We start from the raw sequence: 24,936 nt of genomic DNA, 5'->3' as shown, positions 1-24,936 counted from the left end.
TATGACCCAGTTGCAACACAGGAGGAGGACTTCAGAGATAAATTGCTGCTTCTTCCATGAAGAAAGAGATCTAAACCCGTAAGATTGAACTAAGACTGGTTTGCCTTTTAAAATGCTTCATCTTTAAACAAAACCCCTTGTACTTTTAGTGTATAACTTTTAACATTCTACATGAAGATTTACCATCTTCTGTGCAAATTCCCTTATATTTGACAATGTTCTCGTGATAAAGGTTCCTTAAGATTTCTATTTCCTTCTTGAGATCAGCGATGTGATTCCCTCCACTCTCTGGCTTTAGCGATTTAACTGCCACTTGCTCCCCTGTATTGTCGCCTTCTGGATCGTATCTGCAGAGTTCAACCTTTCCAAAGTGGCCCTAATTGTAAAAGAAGGGAGAGCATTATTTAACACAACACTGACTTACCATAGTGTCACTGATGCGCTATTTTAGACATTTACGATTCACATCTTCCTGTCGTGACACAGAAAGCACACACAGCTGTGTATACACACACAGGAACACTTATCCATGTTCTGTATCTGACATTCCTCTTACCTCTCCCAAGTCACGGATTCTTTTCAAGAATCGTTTTTCAAAGAGCGTGGGATCGACCTCTGTAAAGGGCTTCTTCTCTGAGACGATATCGGGATCTGGGTGTGGGGGGAAAAAAAAAAAAAGTCCCAGGTCAGACAGATTCCTGCAAGAACATCTTGGTCTTGACACTTCAAGGCATCCTTGCTCACTGTTAGAGTGTGTCTATCCCTACTGTCACAGCTTTTCTTATTTAAATCCTGCCTACTTCTTGACAGGGAATTCCTTCCATTTGTACGTGCCAGTCTATCACTTGCTGATCTTCCTCACTTTGTAGGTTGCTCACTGGGTCTTATTCCAGATTCCGATTCAGTTTTCTCTCAACATATCTGATTCAGTTTTCTCTCAACATACTTCCCACCCTGCAGTAGTTATTCAGCTTCTATGATTATTTTTACTAGGTGTGCGAAGTCAAGTTCTACCCTTACTACGCACTGAGCGTCTGTTAGTTGCTCTGTCATAATTTCAACAGAAAATTAACCAGGAAGCAGAGTTACCTGTGTTAATGCTCTGCTTTGGTCAAGAGAGTCCTATGGAAATCTCATGGAGCTCAAAGATTGTCCTGAAACTATCTGAAGCTGCTGTATAAAATAGGGACCATCGAATGAACCAGCAGGAACACCAACACAATTTAAGCCACACATTCAGTACGAATTAAACACTTGCATCCTATTTGCACTCGTCTATAGAAAGGGTTAGTTCCATTGTTGTAGGGACACAACACGCTCCTGTCAATACAACCACACAGAAGAACGCTGCTGTAAGGTGCCCAACTCAGCCAAATAAACCAGCTTTCCTTAACCCTCCCTCCAGCTGATAAGCAAGACCATGCCTTACTTTGTTCCTCCAGTTTGTTGATGTCTCTCATGATCGCTCTGAAGAAGGGTCTCTGATGGGGGTCGTAGTTCATGCACTGTTTCATCAGGTCTGCTAGTTCCTTGCATGACGGTGTTGCCAACACAAAATGCCCCTCGTAGAACCTCTCCTTCTGTAAGACACAAATGAAAACTCCAGCATGAATTTTAGCTTTTAACTTAATAAACCCCTGTTCTACATCAGAAGATGTGACCGTTCGATCCTTAACTCACTGTGAACCTTTACTTAACTTTGCCAAGGAAATCCTCCTTTTCAGCATCTCTAAACCATCTCCCAACGGTAGAGAATCATTATTGTGCGGAATCTGGCATACTTTGGAGCAACCACTTAGAACACATGAAGTTTCTAAAATGTGCCGAAGATTTCACCTTTCAGAAATTATTTTTCTGCCAGGTTTGCCACGTTATTTATGCCCTGGGAAGAATGGCCGAGTGGAAATGCTTGCCAAGGAAACACCACAACACTGGCTGCTCTTCCCAGCCCCTGAGAAGGTACCAGCTTCAGGGCAGATGGGATGAGGGTGGGCTTGTGCATTTTCTAAGTTCTGCAGAACCACCCCGGCTGTCTGCCACATGCAGGAAGCAGACTGTAGCCAGGGCAGCAAGTTCCTTTCAGCTACCTCCTGTTAAAACAACTTGGGCAGTGACTCAAGTACTCAGTCATTTCCTTCAGACGAGCAGCAGCTGCCTTGCTCCACTGCCTTCCCAACACAGCAAAACTTCAAGAGAGAAAATGCACATTTGGAACATATGCTGAGGGACTCCAGCAGTGATGAAGAGAAACTGCCAGCAGTAAGGCAGAATGTGATTTAAATGTTTTTTAGATTTCAGAAGGAACAATAATGGTGTCCCACAGGAAACTAGTTCTGAACCAATGTCCCAAAGAAACAAGCAATAACAGAATAACCTAGCTGCTTTTAAGCAGAACCTCAGTCAGTTTATAACTGGACATAGGGCTTAGAAAAGGACAGGTGTGAGAGCATCAGAAGTTCTGATTAATTGTTACTATGATGAGTTTTTAAAATCCCCAACAACGTCAGGTTGAAGCAGTAATTAGCAATTTTTGTAAATACAAGAATTCCTGCTGCAGCCTGTGGCAATTTAGGTGGATCAGCCCCTTATCAAGTCCAGCTGAGCTGGTTTTCCTGTAAGTTGGAAATAACTCAGATTGGGTACAGAAACTGAAGTGCCAAAGAGGAGGTATCTGAGATGTCAAGGTAAAGTTTACATAACAAAGTTTTACCTCTGCTAACGTCTTGTCTTTCAGCGGTATTTCTCCATTATAGCAGATTTCCCACAGTGTTGTACCAAAACTCCACTTATCTGCTGCAATGCTCAAATTTTTGGAGTCTTCAACACATTCAGGTGCAATCCAGGGGATTCGCTCAACACATTCTTAGATAAAACACAGAATCAATGCATTTTAGAGTTAATATCAAAGGACTAAAAAAAACCAGCCTCGCAACTTAATTATTCTTTTCTAATAGCTGCTTAACTAAAATAAACTAAAACGACAGTATTTGTCCAGTTCCAGGGAAATCTTGATTCTCAAATCCCTGCTCTCAGAAGGGTGATTCTGTGGCTTTTACAAGCTCATGCCTTGAGCCATCCAGAAACTGAGATTCCTTCTGTATTATCTCACTAGATTTAACATGATTTTTTTAAGAGAAATGAATACAGTAAGCACCCAAGGTCAGCAACACTCCTTTACTTCTGTGTAGTTTTCAGATTCATGAAAGCTGATCGCTTCTGTACTGCAGCCAGTTCTAGCTGGTATAAATGGTGTTTCTTCCTTTCCCCTTCCCCACCACACTGAGAAGAGAAATCTGATTCCTGTACCATACCTTGTCTGGACAGCACAGTTATTGGTATTCCTGGGTCACTCAGCTTTATAAAAGGACCATATTCCGTGTCAATTCCCTCTCTTGCCAGTAGGATGTTTTTAGTACACACATTTCCGTGTACCAAATCTTTATCTTCCTACAGTAAGGCAGTAAAAGAATAGTGAGTGCAGTGAGCTAGCAGTGCTCTGTAAGTGCTCAAATATACCTGTAGCATAGGGGATCATTATAAAAATACTCCAAGCTTAAAACCAAAACCACAACTACCAACAACTTCTTACCAAGTAGCTTAGAGCACTTGCAAGTTGCTTGGCAACTTTGAATTTCCAAGGAGTTGTCAGAACTTCGCTCTTCCGATGCATAAATAGATCCAGAGGCCCAAATTCAACAAACTCTTCAACCATGATATCTGCAAGGGCAGATGCATAAAGTCAGTGTTGCAATAACCGGTGTCAGAGTAATCTTAACAGGCCTGTTACCATCTTCCCCCGCCCCAGGCAAGGTGGTTAGAAGATGTCTTTATTTCACCTTTCTCAAAGTTTTTTTCAGTGCTCAGAGTCCAAACTGAAAGGCAGAGTGGCTTTATGTAGTAAGCGAACAGTAAACCTGGAACAAAGCATTCCCAGGGAAATAACCTCTGCCAGAAGGCTGGTTTGTATTGACACTACCCACTATCACTCTGGTATGCCGACCTCAAGGAATCATCCTGTAAGGCACTTACTCAAAGACAGCATTGGAAGAGGAAACTTGTTAGCAGAAAGGACTTTGCAGCTGCCTTGCTGTTCCAATTCCACTTCTGTCTGGACTGAAAAAATCAAGAGGCAGCAGCTGCTAACTCCATCTCCCCCCATGCTGCTAGCACTGAACTGAACGGCTGCCCTGTCCCTACCAAGCCCACTGCTTAAGCATGCTGCCTCGAGAGACATTCGCTGAACTCACTTTCTACATCACGGACGCAGACTCCATGGAGGAGGACAATGTGCTTGTGAGACACCTGCCTCATCATGCTTGCCGTTTCAAAGAATGCCTGTTAGAACGGGAAAGAGGTTGGTCATTAAACTGCTGTCATCGTGGCAAGTCATCCAAGTGTTTAACAAATACAGAGCATCAAGTAACAGAAACATTTGCAGAAGATCGCTATGTTTTCTAATAAGGAGTCAACAATGGCAGGGATGTGCCATCCCACTGTAGTAATGGGGCAGCGGAGCGCTGTCAGAGATGTGGTGTTCACTAGGTCATGTAAGCAACCAGTGCTCTTCCCTGCACTCCTGCGGACGTGCATATATACGAGGTCTTAGCATGCCCTGTGTGACACGTTAGCCTCTCTTACTAGATGATTAAGCAAAATGCAGGTCAAGTAACTTGCCTGTGGCCGTGTCGGTGACAGACTCACAGCCCAACACACAAGGCAGAAGTGGCCCTGGGTATGGGCGTGATGGTGCGTTTCGTACCACAGCAAGGGCTGCGTCTGTTTTCCTTGCACTTAGGGTCTGCGCACACGCAGGCTGGAAGTGAGCGCTGGCATGCTCCAGCCAGACCTGATACTGCTGCCTGTCTAATGAGATCAGCTTACCGAGTAGCTCAAAAATGCTGGTCGAGGATGGATTTGACTGCCTAAAATGGTGAGATACACCTTCAGCATTTTCCCATTCCCTTACTATATACATAACACCTTTTTTCTAAAGGCTTTTCATAGTTAACCATGTACAATATGGTGAGGCCCGGTATTTGTAGTACAATGGATAAAAAGGAAAAAACTTGCCAAAGAAATGTCTCTGTGGCTGGGGTCCAAGACTTTGAGGAGGACTTTAATCTCTTTTTCATTTTGATATCCTTCATTCTCATCATCTCTGTAGTTGAGAATCCCTGAATAAATCTGTGTTCTCGTCCCTCTTCCAAGATGTTCGCCCTAAGACATAACACACCATACATTTTCCAAACCAAGACATAAAGCAAACAAGAGTAGATTTACACAAATACTTGAATCTGCACTCTATTCTGCCTCTACAGGTAAAGTGGACTTAGCCCTCCACTTGATCTAGCTACATATAGACTTAAAATTATTACAGTGAGAAACCAATGACGGCATGTTATTCTTTGCTTTAGTGGTCTCTCTATGCATACTCACCACTGTAAATACATTTGATGTTAAAGGGCTATCACATCTCCATTAACATCAAACAGGTTCAGTGTGATTTAACATTATTAGACTAAACACCAAATGAATAAATAATAACTCATTTCTTATTTACAATAAGCTGCTATTGAGGCAATCTTTAATGTGTTTCCAAAAGTTAGAGGAAGTAATATTTCAATGGAACGCTTTGTTTGGGAAAGCAATTTCCTCCTAAATAACAGAGGATTCCGCCTTCAGATATTTTTGCAGGAAGCCTGCATGCTGACTGTAAATACACCAATCAAAAAACAATTAACATAATCCGTATCTGTCCTCCCCAGTCAGTGATGCAATTTAAAAAAAAAAAAAAAAAAAAACCACAAAACTTTTTATTTAACTGAAGAAGCTAACTGCATGATTTAAGAGCTCAGGTCTCTTAGAAACATTAAATGCGATTTGTGCATTCAAGCCACCGTGTGGTTTATTCAGGTCACTCGCATCACTAACTGCAAACAACTGTCAGAAAATTTGGGAGAATTTGGGTTTTAAATCAGTTTGGAACATAAAATTTTGAATGCTAAGGCTCTTCAAAGCTTTTGAATACTTCACCCTTTTTTTTTTAACTGTAGGATATTATCTTAAAACCTCAATTTACCTGTTTCTCTGATATGTCAGGCTTTAAACAATAGAGCCACATTTAGCAACAAATTAGCTAGGAAAAGACTTAAGGAAAAGCTAGGAAAAGCTCTTAAAATTTTAATGATATTTTAAGAATGACCTTAGAAGCACCTCTTTCCACAGACATTAGAAAATTGCTCAAATATCAATTTGAATGTAGTGAAAGGCATTACTGCCGAGCTTCTCTTCTTTTTCCACACAAGGACATATAAACATTTAGATTCTGCAATAAGAGGCTTTAATACAAATAAAGATTCAAATTAAGTTTTGGTGAGGAGAAATGGGAGTGGAAGAACCAGCCAGAATGGGGTGATTTTATATTACTTGACCAGGTACAGTGTACTGCCACACTTTGATTACAAGAGAGAAGCACAGGTCAGCAGCTTCCTACCTGCATGATTTCTTCCTTGAGGATTCGATGGAAACTCAGCTGCCCTAGGTGATAAGCAGGCTGCCATTCCTGCGCCTTCTTGGTTGCAACTAGCAAGTTGGAGATTTCTGGAAGGCAGGGAGACAAAGTATTAAGACTTCAAAGATAACTGTATTCACCCTTCTCAGTCAATAGCACTACTGTATATGCTCACTGCAAGGTAAATCCCCAAATGAACGAGGAGGAAGGAGAAAAGAAGAAACTTTGACTTCACTTCTATTCATGTAACTTCTATTCCCTCATTCAACAAAGAATTCACTACAGCAGAGCTACATATTTTATATTATATATACAATGTTAATATTAGCCATATTGGGGCTGCTATTAAGAAACTGAATAGTGCTTACTGCACAGAGGAATACCCCGGACTGAAAGAGGCAATACCTCTGCTGTACAGCAAGTAAAATAACATACACTCCCTCCTGCCAAAAGGTATGTCTCCCGGTGTGTAGATGGGTAAGGGGTAGCTGGAGTCTCATATCCTCTCTTTACCTCCTTGAAAATTCCTTGCGCTCTGGGAAAAACTAACAGTTTGTTTCCAGAGCACTGGAATTAAACTAGGGAATGGGAAATGAACAGAAGGAAAAGACTCAAAAGACCGGTACTTGCTCCCCACTGCTTCTGGTCAGGGAGAGGCATGGTTAGATCCAAAAGCCTTGCACATTAATTTTGTCTTCCTGTGTTTGACAGCAGGCGTTATTTATTATGATACAATGGTTTTAGATGTCTGCATGCATCTGGCCTTCCCATTACTGTGAGCAGAACATGTGCGTTGTGGCTAAACCGTGATCTAGCACTCTGAAAACAATAAGTAATGAACCATACACTGGAAAAACTGCTTTATTTCTTCATCTCCTAAACGTCTTTGTGAATAACCGATTAAATAGATTCGTAACAAAGGAAAAAAACCAAACACAAAACAGGGAAGAGACAGAACAGGGAACAGCACAGATAATGCACTGGATCCCACTGTAACGAATGCCAATGAAAAGCTGAAGTAGGCAGTCAACTCCTTGACCCGTTTTCTTTTATCCCAAATACAGCTGTCAAAATGTAATCAAAATGTCAAAATGTATAATCTCTCCACACTCCAGACAATTACCGATGTTATTCAAAGTGCTGATAAGCTCAGTGTCTATCTACAGAGTACTCTCCTCTAAAACCATCAGAACGAGCAGGTAATTAATACAGCTCAGTTATTCCCCTTGTTCTAACAGGAAACCATTATCTGATCAACACAATCACGCCAGTGTGTTTCCTCTTTCATATAAAATTCAGCTGCAAGACACTTGTAGTTTATAGCAAGCAATTTTAGTAAGTGTTGGCATTAACAGTTTAACAAATGCTCAATTGTCCCAGCTCAAATCTGACCTTACTGACTGCAAGGCTGTTCTGCTTGCTCACAGTTGCAGACCAAGCCCTCCCGCTGCTTCTAACAGAGTAAACAACAGCTTGTAATAACAGCAAACAAGCTTCAAACTGTAGTTTGCCATATAACCACTGCAGGCTGCAACCCTCCTTTGCTAGAGGAATGCAACGTGATGCATGGCAGCACTGCCTGGCATACATGACTCAGTAGAGCAAAGGAAGAACCTTATACAGTGCCTGCTTTGCCGCAGTGTTTCAGCCCATGACTCTGAGTCAGCTGTGACATTTTCTTTCTAAACAAATCTAGAGTTCCACCTCTGTCATCAATACTGCAGGGCCAGCTGTTTAGGTGCAAAAAGGGAAACCAGAACTTTTCCGTCATTTGAAAAGTTCACGCAAACAAGGCTCATGAGAAGCACCAGCCCCCTGAGCATCCTGTGCTGAGCTTGTAACATTGAAAGGAAACCCCTAAAGCCTTGTTCGCAGCACTTGCTTTTGCTTTCTGGCAAGACACCTCCTCCACAGAGAAGGAAGAAAACTTTATATGTAACTTTTTAAGTGACAAAGAGCTTCACACAAGAATACAGAGCAAACCAAAAACACTAAGAATGCCTGCTATTTCTGGAGTTTGTCTCCTTTCAACAACAAAGTTCGTTGCCTCTCTTAAAGGAGACTACCTACCTCTTGGTTTTGGTTGGCAGCACCTCTTCAGTGTAAAGCTTATGTTGTCTGTCCGAAGTATTTGTCCTTTCAGGTGATCCATCAGCTCTTTTAAGGATGAGAAAGACTTGTTTGAACCATGTAGGAAGTACCCGCCTTTCTTCACCTCAATCTGGAAGTTCTTGTACTGGATTGAATTATTTATCATCTGCTATTAGAGGGCAAAGGGGGGGGGGGGGGGGGGAGGCAAGCAAAATATAATCATTAAAGTGAAAGGATGTTTTAAAGTGATAAAGGCTTTCCAGAAGCCTTTGAAATTACATGTAGTACCAGTTAATCACTTGTTCCTAAGCTAGTGCCCTCTAATCAAACTCCAATGAAGTAGAAAAAGGCCCTAAAATTCCCATAACCTTCAGTCCCAGGAAGGCTCATAATAGAATAGAAAAGCAGCAACATAAAGATGTAATCATCTAACAAGTCCAATTACAGCTTCTGTGTTCTGCAGAGCCTGAGAGTATGCAGAAGCTCCGACTCTTCAGAAGGAATTTTCTCTTCACTTGGTCAAGAATTGCATAATCTGGACCACGGTTTCAAAATCTCAGCTTTAAAATAGCAAAACTCCCTTTCACAACCCAGATTGTTCAGCAAGTGAAACGAGATTTCAGGCTGCTGTTCAAACCTCCCAGTTTCATTCAAATGTATTGAGGAAGAATGACTGAATTTTTGTACTTCTCTATCTCAAACCCATTCCCTTTCAAGTTCTACCCTCTACTGCTTCCTCACCTCCACCATACTGCAGCTTCCCATCACCTCTCTTTCCTCTCTAAGCCTCCCAATGAGGTTGAATTTTTTCCAAGAAAAAATTAATTTCTTGTTTCAATGCCTCGGCTGCCCTGTCTGTTAGAAGACAGTGTTGATCATACAGGGATTTTTTTTGCAAATGTCTACAGAAGATGAACCAAATATCAATGCTGAGAGATTACTATTATTTTCAATATGTTTTTTTCGTCATTTTGTCGTTTCTTGTTTCAAATTACCCTTCTTGATCTCATAATTGACTCTAATACATTTTAATAACATTTTTTTCTAAGAGAAGGGAAACAGTTTATATGTCTTTACACTATTATTATTATTCTTGTGTGAACACTTTAAATATCTTCCCCAGACTAGCAAGTCAGCTGCAGACTTCCAGCTGGGGTCAGTAAAATTCAAACTTCTGTGCAGTTGCTGCATTCTTCTCTTCTACTTCTAACTGGTTCTCACCCCTATCCCACCACATGAGCTTTTACTTATCACTCATCTTTCACAAAATATGTTCCACTAGCTAACTGTGTATATGTCCCCTTCTGTGGTGCTCTGTGTGTAAAGACAACTGTCCTCATGCGCTAATCTTTTACAGCGTGTCAGTAAAAATACATTCATGTAATTAAATCCATGTTCAAGAAACATTAGGTAAGTTGCAGTGACAAATTCTGTATGTCATTCTTACACTATATGAGTTTAAAAAGCTTCATTTCAATCATGTTCATGCACAGTTTTATCGCTATGAATGGAAATATTCTGGATGTAATGAATCATATTTGTAGATACAGTAGATTTGTAGAGACAGCACGGGATTCCAGGGAAAATGAAGCTGTGAGTACAAGCATCCACCCTCTGCTGCATCAGCTATGAAAGATGTCTAAGAGAACATAAATATATCAACACGGATTACAGGGAGCTGCTAGTCTTTAGCTTATCATCAAATGACTGCTGGGAGTGCCACACCTGACGTACCTCTGAGCCTTCAAAACAAGTCACTGTCATGAGAATGTGGTTAAAGTTTGTGCAGCTCCATCTCAACACATACATGCCTGCTTCATTCCCTTCCTGTCGCAGTTTGTTGATGGCATATTCCGTGCTGAAAGAGTCAATGCACAAATGAGGAAAGCCAACAAATGAGCAGTTGCACCCAAAATCTATTATTAGTAAATACAGAGAGTAATCCTATATTTGCAAAAAAAATGAGTAACAGCAACTTAGAAATATTTCTATGATTATTAAAAAAATATTTAATTGTGTGCATTACACACACTCACATTTACCTGCCAAAGAGCAAGGGAAGAAAATTTTATTAAGCTCTTAGCATGCTTAATGGGGAAACTCCACATCCAACACAGTGTGCATGTAAGCTCTCAGTTTTCTACATATTGCATCTTCAAACATAAAAGGAAAAGCCAAAAATGTGGGCAGAAGGGAAAATAATTGCTTTAGCTATTTAAAAAAAACCAAAGGCTTTGTGCCTCCATCCAAGGACTCCCAGTGTCAGTGTAGATACAGTTCAACTCTGTTTACCTAAAATATTCCCATCTGTTCAACTGACAATGATCTTTATAGCTATTAGCGAAGTAAGGCTCAAAATACTCCGATAGTGAGGAAACACTGGTTTTATAGATGAGTAAGTTGATGTGGAGAGAATTAGCGATACTTTTTCCATATAAACATTAGAAAAAAAAAGTTATTCTACAACATTTTGTTGAACTAACAACCTTGCAAATGTCAGATTTCCTCAATGGATTCAATATGCAGTAGTATTAGAGGACTAACTATTCCAGTGGAAAAATAAAAAATATAAAAATAAAATTTTACTAACCAAATGGGACCATGGCATCCATTTTTTATGTTGTGCTCAATCAGCGGGGGAGCCACATCTGTGCAGAGATAATGGTGGGCATCTGCTGTAAGTCTGAAGTATCCATCTATCAACGATGCAAATGACAGGGCCTCATCATGTGAGGATAGTTTTAATTCCTAAGCCAAAAAGATATTTTAGTCAAGAATTCTTACAGTTCCACTAAAACATTTCAGGAATATTTTCATATGCAGCAATTTTTGCATGAAGTGGCTAAAAAATTGTCCAGAAAGCTATGGCAGAAAACCATATACATTTAGGAAACCAACACTGACCATCCTCTTTCCTCCCCACTCATTACTGGCTAGAAAATTCCATTCTCCAGCGTGACTTATATTCTGCTGTAATCCTACATTAGATCTGTACGGCAAACTCCTGTGCCAGGCTTTGTAAAACACCAGAAATTCAGGACTGGGGCAGTCATGTTGGATTTGAAGCCAAGGGCACTCTGGCAGCTCCTTTCCAAATTCTAACAGCTGGCAGCCCACAGCAAGAAGAACTGGGTGTCTATAAACCTACTCTCCTCTCCTACCCTCCCAGGTCCTCACCCTCTGCCATCCTTGCTGAACTCCTCTTTCTTGATGCTGCTTTTGGCTATCCAAGCTGTTCAGAGGAAGGCCACGGGCCAAGAAGCATATCAAGGAGCCACCAGGCACCGGTGGTATGCAGTAACAAGTCTAGAAAAGCAACTGTGCTCACCAACTTGCTGCTCTTCTAACGAGCGTTTTTGCATTTGTACAGTGTTGAGGGCAGCATGTTATTTAGGAGTCCCGTTAGAAAATGTTCCTCAAGGAGGTTGTCACCTGTTGCCCAACCACACTGTGTCACTACAGCTTCCCATGGGAAGGAAACTTATCCAAGGTTTGGTTCTTACCATCCTTTTGTTATCCTGCTTGTTAATGCTAACTGTAGACTCCTTGATGACAATGTGGGTGATTTCAGGAAAATAGGAAAAATTGTTCCATAAGTCTCGAATTTTTTGTTTTTCTTCATCCTTTTTGTTTTTGCCATCAGACTTTTTCTTCTTCTCTTTCTCTGTCTGTACAGACTGCAGATACATTTTGGATTAAAGTATACTAATAAAACCATATTTTTTTAGCACAGTGTTTTTACACTAAACCAAAAATTCATGCCAAGTTCATCCAGCTATTTTATTCTTGAATGCTTTTTGCACCAATCATCAATTCATTTACATGTTCAGTGTGCCTGTATTGCAAGGATATGCTTCAGTCAAGAACAGTCCATAAGACAGTTTCCATGAGGATAAAAGAAACCAGTCATTAGCTAGGTAACTTACCTCTCTCTCGGTATACTAGCAATAACTTTAGTAGCAGTACAAGGCTGAAAGGGTTCTGCTGAGATTTCCAAATTATGTACTTGAAATGCTCTCTCAGAGCTCAGCCCAAAGGCAAGAGCCACATTCATCTCGCACTGCATGCCTGAACTGCCGACAGCAGATGAAATTCTGCATGCAGACCACAATGAAGCTGAGCATCTTACAGGTCAAAAATTACTAATAACTACTTATTTTAAAAAGGTAAATGTTCAGGCTGAGCAAAGCTTCCTGCTAGCCACAGAAAGGCTCTCACTGCAATGAAAATCTTTGGCTTAGGCATTTAAATAAATACAATCTTTAAATAAGCAGAAAAAGGAGCCTTACAAGAAACAGGCTGCACTTCTTGCAAGCTTTTCTGCTCAAACAGCAGCTCTTCCTTCCCTCCCCTCCCATTAATATTATCATTTAAAACAGAAATTCTCCATCAGAGATAGAGAGAGATAGTTAGCTTACATCTAAATGAAGTGAAGCACAATGCTTTCTATGCTACAAAAGATAACTATCAGCAGGGTTCTCATCACTGTGGGGAACTGAGGCAAGCAAAAAGAGGTCTATTTGTTCAATATCACGTGGAGAAAAACTGTAGATTATGCCATAACCCCCTTCAAACTTAGAGCATATTTAATGTTTACGTATGCAAAATACAGAAGAGATTAACCAAAGTGACCTCAATTAGCAGCACTGACACAAGGAGCAACATATAAAATATCACTGATGCGAGAAAGCTTAGCTTTAATGTCACTATATTTTAATTTATTCATGAAAAGTCTATGAGTATGAGCAAACATGGCACCTAGGGTGCCATATACAGAAAAAGCATTATCAGACTTTGATTATCAAGACAGAGCACCAAACCATAAAGGCCTCCACAGACATAAATCTTTCAACACTTGTGCCTGGTCTGGCAGATATAGTACAGTCTTTAATTTTCCTGATGAACAGGTTGCCCACAGAGGTTGTGCAGTGTCCATCCTTGGAAGTTTTCAAGACCAGAACGGATAAAGCCCTCAGCAACCTGGTCTGATCTCAAAGCTAACCCTGAACAGGGGGTTGGGACTAGAGACCTCCTGAGGTCCCTTCCAACCTGCATAACCCTATAATCCTATGAAAGAAGTCCTTTCAGTAAAAAGCTGATCTGCAGTGTCTGAAGATCATGACCATTTTTTAACAGTTGTTATGCCCCCAAAAGCAATCCTCTAATTCCCATTTATCAAGGGATACTTACATTTGGCTTGAGCCTCCACTGAATTCCATTGTTTCCCGTTACGATGACTTCGTACAGTGGGAGGATCTCACTGTCTCCACAATTAAATATATTTATTTCATTCTCAGATGAAATCAGCAAAAACGAAGTCTCAAAAATTTCTGCTCCATAATATTTAGTCAAGGTCTCCATCGTTGATAAGTATTTAACTTTCAGATCACGTGGAGACACACTACTGTCGCAAATGGTTTTGTTGTTAAACTCTTTAAGGAAATGTTTGAAAACATTATTTATCCGAATCCTGGTTAAGAAATTCCTCTGTCTGATAGTCTTGTTCAAAGTTTCAGGAATATAATGCTTATAGCTAGAAGGAAAAACAATGCTATGAGTTAATACCATTGTCTCCTAAACTAGTAACTCTCTAAAACGTGCAACTGCCTTACTTTGGAAGCTACAGAGAACAAGATGCAGTAAACCACTGTGCAGTTGGTACTGTAGCAGTGGTTTACAGCATTAATAGCCAATAGGAATTCAAATAATAACCTTATGTGAAAGTGTGATACAGCCCACTCAAATCAATAACTCAATTTATTCTAACAGTTTTCTCATTAGGTTGCCACTTAAAAACACTGCCGTTTCTGAACTAGCTAACCAGAACCCTGAATTTACAGCAAGTCAAGCGGCACCCAACACATTGGTATGCTGGGTGCACTAGCTGCATAGATTTCAAATACTCTCCAGGCAAGAAAAAATTCCAGTTTTCTAATACATATCCTTCTCAACAAGGTTAGGAAGACCCACTTAGCAATAGCAGTGCTGGAGCTTGTAACTCCTGTACAGTCAGACTCTAGAAGTTAGAATGCTTAAAATCCCTTCCGGGAAGAGAACTGCAGCAGACCCAACAGTGACAAAGAAGTTATTCCAACCTACCTGATATCTTTGGGAAGCTCTGGAAGCTTCACATTTTTCTTGATGGCATAGTGAGAGATTGCAAGGACAGCCATCCCCAGACATTCATTTTCAATTTCATGAACCTCTTGATCATTTTTAGGATCACGGATTGGTGCCAGGCCTTTCACTAAGTCATACTGACCCTTAATAGGAAGCAAGAAAAGAAAGCTACAAGATTTATTATTTGTCATAGTTTATCTATGAGCAAGCAGTATGTCATGAGATCTCAAGCTCTTCTTGAGCAAGAAGAGTCATCCAAAACTGAAAGCCAGGACAGGAAAAGGTAGGGGAAGAAGAGAAAAGCTGTGCAATAGATGCATTCTTCTCTTCGATCAGTGAAACAGAAACACAGGCAAGCACTAGTCACCCCACAAAACCTGCTGATTTGAGAAGAAACACCAACATTTGCACCTGACGGAAGTCTTTTAAAACGACATTTTGTGGAACGGGTGCAATCACCATGTGGATCGTCACAGCACATCCATCCCACGTACAGTCCACAGCATTGTGGCTTTCACCAAGAACATGCGTAGACATCCAGGGAGAACACCTGCACTGCTCAAACACTTCCAAAATTCCTGTTCCCTTCTTTTATGTATTAGCCCACCAAAAATTCCCTTTTTTGGTAATTAACTAAAGAAAGCACCACCCCGTCCCCTTCTAGCACCATCCTGGTGGTTTTTTTTCTGGTACGCAATAAAATACTTTGTGTCTCTGCTTTATCTCTGCCTTCCATCACCTGGTGTCTCTATGAACCTCATGCACTCAGTCTCTAAACCACATCTCAAAGCTGAGATTGCAAACTCTGTGGCAGCTGCCTGGCTCTGGGACAGTCTCAAAAAAGTATTTGGTTACCAAAGAGCAAAGACATTTCTGTTGCCTTGTACTAGTATTAGTGTTTTTCTGTTTGGCCTTTTTTTAAAATGTTATTACCCTAAAGTAAAATTCTGCTCAATGCAACATTGTCTGACAATATCCATTAGGGTCCCTACTCATTCTGCAGTTTAAAAGGTGTCTTCATTCTTTTTGCTGACACTCAAAAAAAGGAAAGGGAAAATAAAAAGGACAAAAAAATGGTTTTACAGCATGTTAACTTGCATGCATGGACACAGGAACGTTCATACAAAACAAGGTGTAAGTTTGATTACGCAGGAAAAAAATATTTGCTGCTTCTATTACTTTAGAATGCAAGCGGTACCATTAAAATGCACACATAGCTGTAGCTAACTTGGTATTTTCTTGTATTGTAGTTTCACAACAAAACAAGGATTCACTGGAGCAGCTTCATGGTATCTCTTTTCCTGAAGGACGCAACCATATTTCAAAGTCTGAAAATTCTGCAGTAATTATGCTCAGAATTAACAGTAAACACGTTTTTCTCCAGTGCATTTCATTTGCTCATTTCAAGCCTTCAATCTTTCCATTTCTTTGGTGAAACCAGACAGTTTCTGGTTTGCAAAATCATTTGTGTGTATACAACCTTTTTTTGTACAAGAGCACAAGCTTTCTGAAATAGGGTCCCTGCTTACTTGCCACGTCCAGCGTGCTGCATGTACTGCCAAGAAGTGGGAGGCACAACCAAAGGAAAGAAAAATTGCATGTAAGCAGGCTGCGTCACAGTGGTTTTATCAGTGAATGTTTTAGCACCACGCAGTAAAAAAGACTCATTAAAAGGACACCACACTGTCAGTTTTAATACTGCTCCTGCTCCTCTATAGGAGTATAGATGTCAAAGTTATGTGCAAATGCTTTGCAAAAGAAAAGGCGATAGCATTTATATCCAAAACTAGTTAATACTAAAAGAAAGTATGCTGTAAAAATATAGCCCTTTTTGGACTGTGAGATATAGTTTCTTTACGCGTTCTGCGTATGGGTAGATTGTTCTTCATGTAGCAAATTCTCTCCACCACGCAGAAGCATGAAAAAAACACTTATCAATACTCACAGGTAAGGTTACATGTACTTTAGAATTTTGAAAATAGGTCTTTAAAGCAGCTTCTACTGGATCAAATAGTTTTTGTGTGACTACAATAGCAGAGATATTTGCAAGCAACCTCTTACCTGTGCAAAGATGTATTCTAATGAATTTGCATCAAGTATAGGGGTTCCTTCTGGTGCCAGCTTCTTCTCGTAAGAGTTCTTTGCCTTTCTTGGGGAATGCCTCCACACTGAGGGTTCGTTTTCACTAGTGCCATGCCAGTTTGTAAAGTAGTATCTTGCAAGAAAAGAGGAATAAACTTTAAAAACTTTTGGGGAAATCCTCCATTTACATTAGATGCATATTTTAAAAGAAAATCAGTTATAAGTCAAAATCCGTCAATCTTCTGCCCGGAGGTTGCAACTTAAGTGGTCGACTGCTGAAACCACATGCCTGGCCTGAGGAACTGGGGAAAAATGGTGTATTAGTCAAAGATCTTCAATCTTTCCACTCAACAGTATCTCACTCAACTCAACGATCCCATGCCTGCCTGCCTGTTGCATCCCTGTACAGTCTACAGTCCACCAAACGAGAAGCCACCACTCAGATGACAAGTACGTTTCCATTACCTCTGACATTACATGAGCAGTGTAATACTTCTACTATGCGTTAACAAATGGCCGGCATTTGTATTCCAAGATAAAATGGCTCATCTAAAGGGTTAACAAGACTTTAGACCTCCTCCTCTACGGGCACAGGGAAAAACAACTGCAGTATGCCTCACCCCCCAGAATTTCTGCTTCCCATTGGTTTTGGATGGAGCTGGTGAAAAATGCGCTAATTCATATCACCCAGTTTCAAAGGGACACAGTCAAATCTTCCGTCTATGTGACAAACATGCTTCTTACTCATATCTGTACACAAAGTTACTTAATTAAAAACCTGCTAAAGAGTTGGTGTCTGCTGAAAATTAATGAAATTTTTGAGTTCAAGCTCTGTTAGCACCTTTTGAGAAATCTTTGCCTAAATTACTCCAGAAATTTGTGTTTATCTGGGTACTAGTAACATTTAAATCAAGTAAAGTTTAGTTAAATCTGGTTTGAATCAATGTGCCTTTTGCAGAGGTTCATGCCTTGCACATGATCATGAACTACTTACAATTAAAAGGTTACAGCAGAGCAGATTTACCCAACTGCTAAGTAGGAATGATTTCTAGAAGAATATGTCAATCTAATTCCAGAGCAGCATTCAGCACTAGCAAAAGCAAACAATGCAGAATTATTGCATTGTGTGTATATATTACTGCATTAATACAAAGGGTGGTGTGATATCAGACATTTCTGATGGACAGTGACCACCGTGAGCATTGCCTAATTTGTTTCACATTACCGTGACATCTCAACAGCAAAGCTTTTAATGTCTACCTAAATATGTGATCAAAATCATACAGAATTTTTGTGAACAAAATGAGATCAAACAGCTTCACACAGGAAAAAGACGAATGTGAATGTTAATAGACACTGCACATAAAAGTAGTAGTAAACAAAAAGGGAGTGGAAAAAACCTAAGGTTTAAGGTAGAAAATGTTGAGGCATGTGAAATCCAACTCCTGAATTGGAAATACACGTTTTCTGTATTGAAATAAAAAGCTGAACAGATAAAGTACCTTATAATCTATGAACACTTTTTGAAATTACAAGTAAGAAATCTGTTTAAATAACAAACCACTATCTTGCCCAAGCAGTTTCATTTCAAATATAATGCAATAAAAACTGCAAAGGACATGTTGTGGAAGACAGGAAGACAGCAGGAAAGCAGCAAGTCAACTGGCAAACGCTTATGAACATTATGGTGCAGAACAACCCACATGCAAAAGTATGTGTTTTAAATACATGCCTATATCTTTGTGACTTGTCTCTGACCAGAATGGGAGTTCATGGATTAAGCCCCACTTCTGCACTGGTTGGGATTGGTGTGTATCAGTCTCAGTGCAGAGTCAGGATCTCAAAGAGCAAAATAAAATTAGTACTTTCAGTTCAGCACCATGTGTTTTCATCACATGTTATCTGTACAGTAAGTTGACCATTCAAATGAAGAATGGTGTATCAAATTACTCTTAAAGAGATGAGACTTTCTGTACAGTGTTTTTGTCCATCCTTTCTTTCGGTAAGTCTTTTTAAGTCCCCCAAAAGCACGTATCTAGGAACACCAACACACAACTATGCCAAAAAATCCTGACAAGTACTGTAAGATACTGCAGAACTCCCTTGGATGAAGCATAAAAAGCAAAGCAAAGCAAATCCTTCTGCCTCCAGGAAATTACTTTGTTTCTGTATTTTATAAGATGAGTGAAAATTAATAACTCCAATTCTTTTGGTATTTCCTGAAAATAATTATGGGCAAGGTATTGTGTATTGTTTGTAATTGAGAGGAGAATTTGCTCCTTTCCCTATTAAACTGCACTGATTAAGACAACACTTAAAAGTTACAATAAAAATTAGCGCCCCATTGTTTGAGGAACCATATAAATAAAGGAGAGTCTCTGCCTTGAAGAGACCAATGAACTTGCGGTAAGGGGGAGGCAGATCATTACCATTCCACTTTCACAAACAGAAATGGGAGCACAAGCTTTCCAATTCACAAGTCCTGCAAACGACCTGGAAAGGAGACAGCGTGCTCCTGAAACTCAGGAGCATGAACTACCCCTCCTTTTGAACACTTTAGCCCAGGGCAGGCACTTGCGGCACGGGTGCCGCAGCAGGGAGGGGGGATTTGGGGAGTCAGCCTGAGCGGGTCACCCCTGGGACAGAGCAGTTTTGCACTTCATCCATTCAATCTGGCCAAGGAGCGGTGGAAACGCTGGAGTGGGACTTGCTGTCCTCTTTCACCTATAGCGGCTCCGACAGTCCTTCCTTCCAGAGTTTCCAGAAACATGTGTATTGGGTCCCTTCTCCGTGCCAAGAGACACTGCTACCTCTGGCTTAAAGACAATCCAGCTGTGGAACAGTTAAACTCCTCCTCCATCAGCTGGTGTGCTAATTAGTCCATGATATTACAAAACACTGTGGTTTCTTACGTTGTATACTTTCCCCCCCACCCCCCAAACTTGAGGCAAGTGAAAGAAATACAGGGCTAGTTTCAAAGTTTCTAGTGAAAAGCAAGGCCCTTTAAAGTATTATGAAAAGTATATCAGCTGGCACAGATTTGATGGGGAGAGGAGGAGGATGGGAAGCCCACACAATCAGAAACCAAATCTAAAGCTTTCAGCAGTGGGAGAAAAATCGAACATCTAAAAGCACGTGAAACTACTCACATACCTTCATTTTACATATATATATATATAATTACAATAGGAGATGACTAAATCAATTCTAACAATGTAATGAAATTTCAGAGAGTAGAGTGTCCATATAAAAATTATTTTGTCTCTAAATGATTACATACAGTCTAATACACTGCACTGTTACATAAGCCCAGACCATTTTCCTTTTCAAGAGGAATTCTGCCTCTTGAGAGCTCAGAATAAACAATATTCATTTAGAGAACAGTTTCACAATCATGTATTGCTCATAGTTTTTCAGTGCTCTGCCCTGCTCTCAGTTCAGATGCCCAAGCCAAGACACGCGATAGATCAGAAATGAAAGAAAGGAAAATACCACTTCACCAATACACTACATTATTCCTAGGAAGATGAGAATATTTAGATTTTAGTGCTTAACTCATACAGGCTCTTCTTAAATGCATATGACATTATTTTAAATTCAAATTATTGGCCCAAAGTTTGCCAATTTCCATGCATGGAGTACATCTGACAAGAGAGACACCCCTGCCAAACTTCAAATCCCAACTCCAAAGCTTAAAAAAATAAACCACCAGAACTTTTACATACAGAAAGCAGGGCACATTCCATAGCTTCATTGTGTAAAATGGTAGAACAGAAAGAAATCCAGAAAACAAAAGTTCAACATGGAGTAATTCGGCCCATATACCTAAAGTTTGATAGAGATGTGAAGAGCCGAAGAAGATTTATAAGAGGGAGTTGTTAAAGCAGTTTTAAAGAAGGTGGTGTTACCCACCATGCAAGTAAGATGCAGTAGGAATGAAAGAGTACCTGGAGAGAGCTCTCATCCCTCACCCAAAGCAGAAACATATAAACACCAAACACAGCGGAAACTACTTTTAAAGAACTGAGTTAAAAAACCAGCATCATACTTCTAATTAGAGGATTAAATTCCCACAACTACATTTTTTCAGTACTACCTTCTTTTACTGGGAAAAGCACACCACATCGAAGAATTTCAGTATCAGGGGAAAACACCCCAGACTCGCATTATACCAAGAAATTTTTTTATTATCCAGTACATGGTTAATCTGACTGATCTCTTAAAGCAAGAAAGAGCACTTAATGCTCTGTAAGAGGCCATTAGAGTCCTCAGAGCTTCTTTTAGAGTCACTCAATTCCATTATTGTATGGTGTTTATCTGCCAAACTTAATCACAGCTGTTTAACTCTGAGATTAGCTGAGGTTCAGCCATTAATACCACTAATAGACTGTGTTAAAGAAAAAACAGTAATATCCTCTTCCTCTTCTAAAAATAGGTATCAGTGGTATAATTACTTGAAAAGCAAAGATCTTTTTGTTGACTTTCTTTTTTTCTTCTCATAACAGTTCATCCAACAACAATAACAATCCCAGTCTGGCACAAACATAATCAGAATCATACACTTAATGCTCATATCGATGCAAGAAGAAAAGTCAGAATAAAAATAATAATAATAAAAAGAACGTAGCATAATGTGCAGAATTAGATTTCTATCAAATCCTAAAAGGAGGACAACCTTTCTTTAGCTAGAGTACGTGAGAGTGCTCAACAGTTGCCAGCATTACGGCTTTCATGTTCCAGTGGATGAGGGCTGGTGTACCCATTCAGCCCCAGAAATCTCAACAGGCTATGTGCTGTATTTTAAGAATGCCACCTGAAGTTCAACCTGATGGTACATCATGGATAAAGATCCTGGGAACAATGGTTTCTATTTTCTGATGCTTTCTCCATGCATGCCACCCGCAGTAAGGTCACACCGATTCCCCTACAGTCCTGGAGGAGAATTTCAAAAGCAACAGCATGTTGCTTTTTCCTTTCAAGTTAATAGTAAAATTCCCATTGACTTCAGTAGGAGTACAGTTCACTTTCAACACTTCAAAAGGAAATTGAAACATGCAAAATACTGGCACAATAAACCAATATTTTTGAGCCCTTTTTTCAATTTAGCTTTTAGCTAGTTGAGTCACCTACAGCTTTGTGGATACAGGTTCTTGTGGTTTTTCAACTTCTGGGGCTTTTTTAAGGTTATATAGCAAAGACGAAAAAAATCAGGAGACATTTTAAGCTTTTACTGTTAATCTCTTATCTATGCTGTGAAAAGCAAGCTACTTCTTTTGGTTTTGCTTTCCTGCTTCTTCAGTGAGTTCAGCAGTAAGAGTTAGAGCATCTACATATGGTTAAGGAATCATTTTTCAGGTACTATGCACTTACCTCATTCGATAATGGAGCCGGTGTGATGTTTTTTCATCTATCTTAAAGACCTGGTTTGGTGCATACCAGAGTCTTCTGTTTTCATCATACAGTGCAAAGAGATTATGGCACAGAGGAGATATAGCTGTCAGAGAGAAGTAAACAAACGTGTGAATCACAAGGCTACAATACATATGCACGCCTCAAAAATACAAATGCATAAAGCAAATATCTGATCTTGCGAAACAGACCATAAAAAGAAACTGATACTAGGATTAGTTTAAAACAAACACTAGAAAGTTACGGTTAAACTGGAACTGCAAACTGCACACTGGTTCACTCCATTGGTTTTATTGTGTATTAAAGAACATATCATTTCAGCTACTTCTAACACTGAACTTATTCTGAAATCCTGATTTTGTCTGAACTTAAGAGGAAATGACTTAAAAATCTTCACTTTTTCCAGATCACAGAAATGGGTGTTTTAACAGAAATACTCTGCAATACCACAACTTTGTTCTCAGTTTTATTTTATTAATAAATATTACTCCCATAGTTGAAAGACAAGGTTTTAGTCAAACAGTTAAAATCCCCATCTCATTAGCAAACAAGCAGAAAGCATAATGAGTAATTTTTCCATTCTTTGCCAATTCAACAGACGGTTTTCCAACAAAGAACAGACTTTGACTTGTATGTCTAGGCCGACCTGTTTTAACCTTTGCATTTACATCATCCCAGAGAAAAACAGGCTACGGAGTGTTTACAGGTCTACCATTGTTTGAATTCCTTGCTTCAGTCTCCTGCTCAATAGGAGGCAGTACCTTTTTGCAAAAGCCCTGGTCAGGCAAGCAGCAAAGTTGCAGAGAGCACCACAGCATGCGCTTAAGTGTCTTTCTGAAATTGGGCCAACTGCAGAGCACTTTGTTGGGGTCCTGCAGAATTCAGTGAAAACATTTCTACTGTGTCTTGGGGAGAGAGCGCAGAAGGGAAGAAAAGAAGCCAAGGAAATAAAAAATTAACACCCTAATTGCAAAGATCACAGAAGGTTGGGCAGCCACTGCCTCCTGCATGTCAACAAGCAGTACGTAGATGCCATGAACGGTTTAACATTCAAGTTGTGATTTACAGCAGAGACCAGCACCGCAGGCCTGCTGAAACAGGTAAACTTTTGTACTTCACTAGCACGTGCTGTGGACTTAATGAAAAGCAAGAGAAGGTAGAAAGAAGTTCCCTTATGGAAGGCTCACTTGAAGTCATTTCTTCAAAGGTTTTAAACTTCCAACAGAAATTACTGGGCGCAGTTGCACATTATGTGGGTTCACACCCATACAAACAGCAGCAGTTCACAGCTCTTACAGGCTGCCCATAAATAGGTGGGTTTTAAGTACTCCTCATTTTCATTAAAACTATTCAAAAACAATGCGAGTACTTATTTGATGAAGTTTGTCCTTCAGATTCCCATCATTCCTGCCTTTCCAATGGAAGAGAAGCAATTAGGCAAATGAACTGAAGGGTACTCAATGTTACAAGAATCAAGATGACATGGGAAAAGAAAACATTTTAAAGCTGCAGGGAAACTTATGCCCAGTTCACCTGTTTATTACAGCCAGATTCACCACTCCCATATCAGCTGAATAATATTTAGTGTTCCATGAAGCCTGGGGAACACAAAATTGGGATCAGAGCGGGCAAGAACCTTAGAATTGTAAATATAAATGTATACTGGTTCACGAGCCTCAAACAGAGATTAAATCCACTAATTCCAGTAGAATTACACATATTCAAATATTTTGCTGAGTCAAGGACTACAGCGACAAAGCAAGAAATCTTCATTACACATTTATGCATTACCGCAATTGTGCACAGTTCAGGTAATCTTAACTGGTGAATAACACTCTGCAAAAAAGCGTCAAGTAACAGAAAACTAAAACTGGAAAAGTAACAAATAGGTTTGGGATTTTGTGTTTTGATTTTTTTTCATTAGCCCTCTCCAAAATGTGTTGTAACACAGGACAGATCCTGACAGGCTTAGCAGCTAGTATATGAGGTAAAACCAGCTTTGTGTTAACTTATTTGTATATGGTATCTCCTCTTCTCTTCAAAGAAACCTAATCACCACACCCAAATCAAAAAAAATCAGTAGCTGTATCTGCCAGGGTGGGAGATTGTCACTTTATACCAATCTCAAGACAGTCTCTCCCACCACTTCTTCCACACCAAGCAGTTTAAGAACTGCCCAAATAGACCCTTGGCAAAAGTTTCCATCCTAGACTACATAACATGCATATTTCTTCTACAAACATTGACTTACATGCAGAGAAGGATGTATCACTTTCGATATTGTCAGGCCTTGCCACTGAGAACTTATATAAAATCCATATACTCACAACACCTCTGTGCAGCTTCAATGCACAGCTCCTCCGAGGTAAACTCGCCAGTGGTGTAACAAATAGGATTTTTATCCTGCAGGTAGAAAAGTATTTCTAAACCCTGATGCTGAGCTTCCAGGTTTACTTCGCTCTTCTTTGTGCTCCTCATTTTTGCACAGAAAGCCATGGCTTTGCAATCTTCTTTTACGTTTAGATACTGAAAGTGGAGGAAAAATAGTTAAGGAAAACATGAAGAGTTTGAATATTTGTCAGAACACAAATCCACTGCTTAATGAGGCTACTGCATACTGTGATGGGCTAGGCACATCATTTCTCAAAGTCTTCACATTGGGAACCTGATTATTCAAAATCAGTACTTCTCATAAATGAGGGGAAAAGTGAAAAAATAAATGT

General features: G+C 39.9%; 1 protein-coding gene across 3 annotated transcripts in view; it reads right to left on the bottom strand.

The window, feature by feature from the left end:
- Nucleotides 1–24,936, bottom strand: part of JAK1 (Janus kinase 1) — a 63,450-nt gene that overhangs the window by 5,116 nt on the left and 33,398 nt on the right. For 2 of the 3 annotated variants that reach the window (XM_049809417.1, XM_049809418.1), the window contains exons 3-20: nucleotides 24,541–24,739; nucleotides 22,175–22,298; nucleotides 16,784–16,937; nucleotides 14,702–14,865; nucleotides 13,793–14,135; nucleotides 12,106–12,279; nucleotides 11,193–11,350; nucleotides 10,337–10,460; nucleotides 8,582–8,771; nucleotides 6,494–6,600; nucleotides 5,071–5,217; nucleotides 4,248–4,335; nucleotides 3,590–3,717; nucleotides 3,312–3,447; nucleotides 2,711–2,862; nucleotides 1,430–1,580; nucleotides 557–651; nucleotides 184–376 (exon numbers count right to left, since the gene is read on the bottom strand). In XM_049809417.1, coding sequence (XP_049665374.1) covers nucleotides 184–376; nucleotides 557–651; nucleotides 1,430–1,580; nucleotides 2,711–2,862; nucleotides 3,312–3,447; nucleotides 3,590–3,717; nucleotides 4,248–4,335; nucleotides 5,071–5,217; nucleotides 6,494–6,600; nucleotides 8,582–8,771; nucleotides 10,337–10,460; nucleotides 11,193–11,350; nucleotides 12,106–12,279; nucleotides 13,793–14,135; nucleotides 14,702–14,865; nucleotides 16,784–16,937; nucleotides 22,175–22,298; nucleotides 24,541–24,739 — 2,827 coding nt within the window. The remainder of the gene's footprint in view (nucleotides 1–183; nucleotides 377–556; nucleotides 652–1,429; nucleotides 1,581–2,710; nucleotides 2,863–3,311; nucleotides 3,448–3,589; nucleotides 3,718–4,247; nucleotides 4,336–5,070; nucleotides 5,218–6,493; nucleotides 6,601–8,581; nucleotides 8,772–10,336; nucleotides 10,461–11,192; nucleotides 11,351–12,105; nucleotides 12,280–13,792; nucleotides 14,136–14,701; nucleotides 14,866–16,783; nucleotides 16,938–22,174; nucleotides 22,299–24,540; nucleotides 24,740–24,936) is intronic. The other variant, XM_049809420.1, reaches the window with a different exon arrangement.

Source organism: Accipiter gentilis, chromosome 8 (assembly GCF_929443795.1).
Source record: "Accipiter gentilis chromosome 8, bAccGen1.1, whole genome shotgun sequence".
Lineage (NCBI taxonomy): Eukaryota > Metazoa > Chordata > Aves > Accipitriformes > Accipitridae > Astur > Astur gentilis.
The sequence above is the reverse complement of the archived record's forward strand: the minus strand, read 5'-3'. Positions and strand labels throughout refer to the sequence as shown.